The sequence below is a fragment of the Octopus bimaculoides genome, chromosome 17 (assembly GCF_001194135.2).
Source record: "Octopus bimaculoides isolate UCB-OBI-ISO-001 chromosome 17, ASM119413v2, whole genome shotgun sequence".
Classification (NCBI taxonomy): domain Eukaryota; kingdom Metazoa; phylum Mollusca; class Cephalopoda; order Octopoda; family Octopodidae; genus Octopus; species Octopus bimaculoides.
In genome coordinates, this window is record NC_068997.1 from 46,063,233 (window position 1) to 46,067,320 (window position 4,088).

Genomic DNA, 4,088 nt, shown 5'->3' on the forward strand with positions numbered 1-4,088 from the left:
CACCATCTTTCTTTTCTGCAAACAGCACAAACACTATCACAATCTGGAGACTTCATGGCAATATAGAGTTGCCTATAGTGTTGACTAATCCTCATCATCATTATCCTCACAGTTTTTAATGTCCACTTTTTCCAATGCTTGCATGGAGCACAGGAAATTAGTTGAGGCGGATTTTGCTATGGACAGATGCACTTCCTGCCATGAACCCTCATCTGGTTCCAAGTACAGTAATACACTCTAATGACCAGGCATGTTTTCATGGAAGATTGGAAACACAGCAAACTGTTTCCATCATAGCAACATTTCTTTACAGCTATCACAAAAAGTCAAGGCAAGGAGACAGCAACATACACACATGCACACCCAAACACACGGATATGTTTATATGTGTAATATATGTACAACGGACTTCTTTCAGTTTCCATCTACCAAGTCCATTTATGGGGCTTAGGTCAGCCTGGAGCTATAGTAGGAAACACTTGCCTAAGGTACCACACAGTGGGACTGAAGCTAAAGCCATGTGGTTGGGAAGCAAACTTCTTACCACACAGTCACACCTGCTATTTATAATTCTTTGAATACCACTATTGTGGTTAAATAATTGTGAAATGCCAATGGTTTTATTAAACTAATTACTTGGTTAGTAACATGAAACACTAAGTTCAGCTAACTTCAATGCAAATGACTTGTAAAGTCTCTACATTGGAATTCTAGAGCCAAATTCTGTTTAGAGTACAAATATGAAACACTGGAAGAAGTCATACCATCTTTCTTTACTTCAGCCTTTTCTACTTTCTTTTCTCCTGGTTTTGATACTGGTGCGTTAGTGTTAGGTTCTTTTCTAGCCTAAAAAAAAAACAGGAAATATTATTTATGACATCTCATCTCTAAACCCTTATTAACGATGTAGTTGTACTGCCTTCAAACACATACATACATTTACCATCACACATCTTTCTAACAACACATTATTACTAATATCATTATATGTTATACTTACACACACACACACACACAAATCACAACCATGACCATCATCAGTCTAGCAGTTGAGATATTCATGTTGGAGAAGAAAGCAGTAAAACTTCTCTGCATCATACAATCCAGGGCTAATACAATCCACAAGCTTAAATGGGAATTCAAGAGCTTGAGATGTTAGCTCAAAAAGGCAAGGAGACCTCCCAATAAAAGTTCATGGCCCTTAGAGCTGAATAGCAAAGGAGACAATAGACTAGGAAGCAAGCTACTTTTCAAGCAAACACATGTGGGTTTACAAAATATTTGTTGGGGCAAGGGTCAACTCACTTACTCCAGAAGCATGATCGATTCATATGAGAGTTACTTTAAAAAGTGAGTTCAGGGACCACGACATAAGCCACTTAAAGCCCTTGAGCAATCCATCTTCACCAGCTCTGGAATTTGACAACAAAGGATCAAGTTAGAAAGAGGTCTTGGAAATGGTTAAGAAGGTAAAGGGCAGGTTAAGCCCCAGATGATGATCAATACCTTACAGAGAATTCAGTAAAGCCCTGAAGGTAATATGGAAGAAGATTGGGGTACCTCATCAGTGGTAGTGTGAAGAAGTGGTGTTGAAAGGAAGTTATTCCTCTGCACTGTTGCTAGCCACCTGACAAATTACCTCCAATGGAACTTCTATGTTGATACTTCAGTTCTTAAAGGACATCAGGGTGTCTGGAGTACTCCAGTATGGTTAATCAGTTGATCAGAGAAATCTTCAACAACAAGAGACCTAGTACTATTGTGGCTGGACCTTACAAATGTCTATGGGTTTTTTACTCTATAAGCTGATTGAAGAGGCTTTAAACAGGCACCATGTTCTTCACAAATTAAAAGACATCATTCTGGATTACTGCCACAACAGCTTCAGTCTGAGAGTCTCTGTCAGCTTTACAATATCAGAGTGGCACAAATCAAGAAGTGTACTGTAACTAAAAATACCATTTCAGTGATCCTTAACATACATGCTATGAACATGCTGATAAGCTGGTTGATGTATAGTGTAGAGGACTGCTCACCAACACTGGTGTCTAACAGGTTCCCATTAAGGACATACTGACTATGAAACAAAATTTGTTGTGAAGTACCAGGAGAATCATGAAGGGCTTTGATGAACTAATGACCGGGGTTTTCATCTTCAAGAGTTGAACAACATATACATTTCTCAATAACTGACCATAATTGATGATCTCAACCTTACTCTAAAGATGACCGATATCTATTTCGAATGCTGAACATCTGTGTCTAACAGTTGACAATAAAATGCTGATAACAATTAATTCAGTAGTTGATAAATGGGTCTGTAAACAAAATAACGAACTTAGGATAACTCACCCTTTCAACTGATATCATCTGGCCATGCAGTTCGGTCTGATTCAAATGTTGAATACATTTAGAAGCTTCATGTGAAGAAGACATAGTTACAAAACCATAACATCGAGCACCAGGGCTTCGTGCATTTGTTACTACTTTGGCACCAACAACCTGATGTAAACAAAAACAAAAACTAAATTAAATTTTATACACAATAATTTACTTGGGTAATTATTCAGCCCAATACTCATCAATATTACCAATACTAGATTATTTCTGAAATAATTTTTAGAATGATATTGTAGATTAAAAGTAGTAAATATTTTAAATAGTTTAAGTAAAACTCTTTACATGAAGGATTTTTAAAAATTAGTTTAGTCAGTGTGCATGTTTAGAGTGTAAACACACACTAGACTAGTATAAATAGTGTGAACATAAGTACTAATTAGTAATAAATATGATTAGTAACAAATCACATGAAAGGAAAGAAACAGATTTTATTCAACATACCTTGCCATATTTGGTAAAAAGCACTTTAAGGTCTGTAGCACGGGTACTTGTGGCAAGACCACTGATCCACAGATTCCGATTGCTTTGGTCATTGCCTATTAAGCACAGAAATAAACTAATATGAAAAGATTACCAGGAAACCAGACCCTGTAAGATTAAAATTTCAAATACCTCACATTGAAAACATAAGCTTAGTGAATAATAAGATTCAGAAAATGTAGAAAAAAAAAACAAACAAACTTACTTCTGATATTCTTGATAACTTTGGGTTTAGAAGCTGAAGAACTACAACAATAAAACAATCATTGAGAAACATCAGTATGAGGATTAACACTAATGAATGTCATAGAAGTGTATTGGAACAATTTTTCATCATTCATATGAATTAAACATAATTAGCAAAGTCAAACAATATCGCTCCATTCTAGAACCCTAACTCTAAATAGATTTGTAGAGATACATATTTAAGAAAACAAATAAGGGCTATGTGTGCATATAGACACATACATGCACACTTCTAAAAGAAATTCTTATTATGTAAGAGAGAAAGAATGATGTAATGAAATAACTAATATTTAGCAAAGCATAGATGTTCCACACACTATGTAGTAATATAAATATTTATATTAACATCATATTGCATATAGGGGAAAGCATAATGATGGAAGAAGCTTACCTGCTACAAAGATGTGTTTTTGTAATAGACATTTATTATCCCTTTCAGGAATAAATGAATACAAAAGACACTAACTTCAAATGAAGATATTGGTTAAGACAATAAATGGATTACCTAAACTAGCTAACAACTGACACTACACATCAAGTGACTAACGCTTATGACGAAAAATGTACAAAAATACAGGAACTATAGTCTTCATGCAGCTAAAAAGGGGTCAGCAAGAAATGTGGAACTCCCTAAACATTAACTGCTAATTTAGCAGGAACATGGCTGGAATACAGGAATCTTAAACTCAGTCTTCATGCTTTCCAAACATCTTCCAATTTGTATCTTGTCAAAATCATTTATTATCTAACATCGACTAAGTCCTGTCATTTTATTCTTGGGAACTTCGGGATCCCTCCTCCTTCTCCTCCTCCGCTTCAATTGTAGTTGCCATCTTCAACAAAACAGATAACTTGGCTTCTTGATATTGGTTAATCTGTTCCTGTGGAGAATGCGTCAGTAATTTGGTAATCATTTAACATCTGACTTTGAGCATGTGTAATTATATTTTTCAACTGAGTCT

The 4,088-nt window shown here is 35.4% G+C and overlaps 1 protein-coding gene across 2 annotated transcripts in view; it reads right to left on the reverse strand.

The window, feature by feature from the left end:
* Positions 1 to 764: 764 nt before the first annotated feature.
* The window catches only part of LOC106879424 (SAFB-like transcription modulator), a 63,492-nt gene continuing 60,168 nt past the window's right edge, over positions 765 to 4,088 (reverse strand). The window contains exons 8-11 of one of the 2 annotated variants that reach the window (XR_008265790.1): positions 3,086 to 3,126; positions 2,842 to 2,936; positions 2,353 to 2,502; positions 765 to 846 (exon numbers count right to left, since the gene is read on the reverse strand). Coding sequence is in view for 1 of the 2 variants with exons in the window: in XM_052973927.1 (XP_052829887.1) it covers positions 2,484 to 2,502; positions 2,842 to 2,936; positions 3,086 to 3,126 (155 nt within the window). In the remaining variant the exon portion in view is untranslated. Of the gene's footprint in view, positions 847 to 2,347; positions 2,503 to 2,841; positions 2,937 to 3,085; positions 3,127 to 4,088 lie in introns of those variants that run through there. The other variant, XM_052973927.1, reaches the window with a different exon arrangement.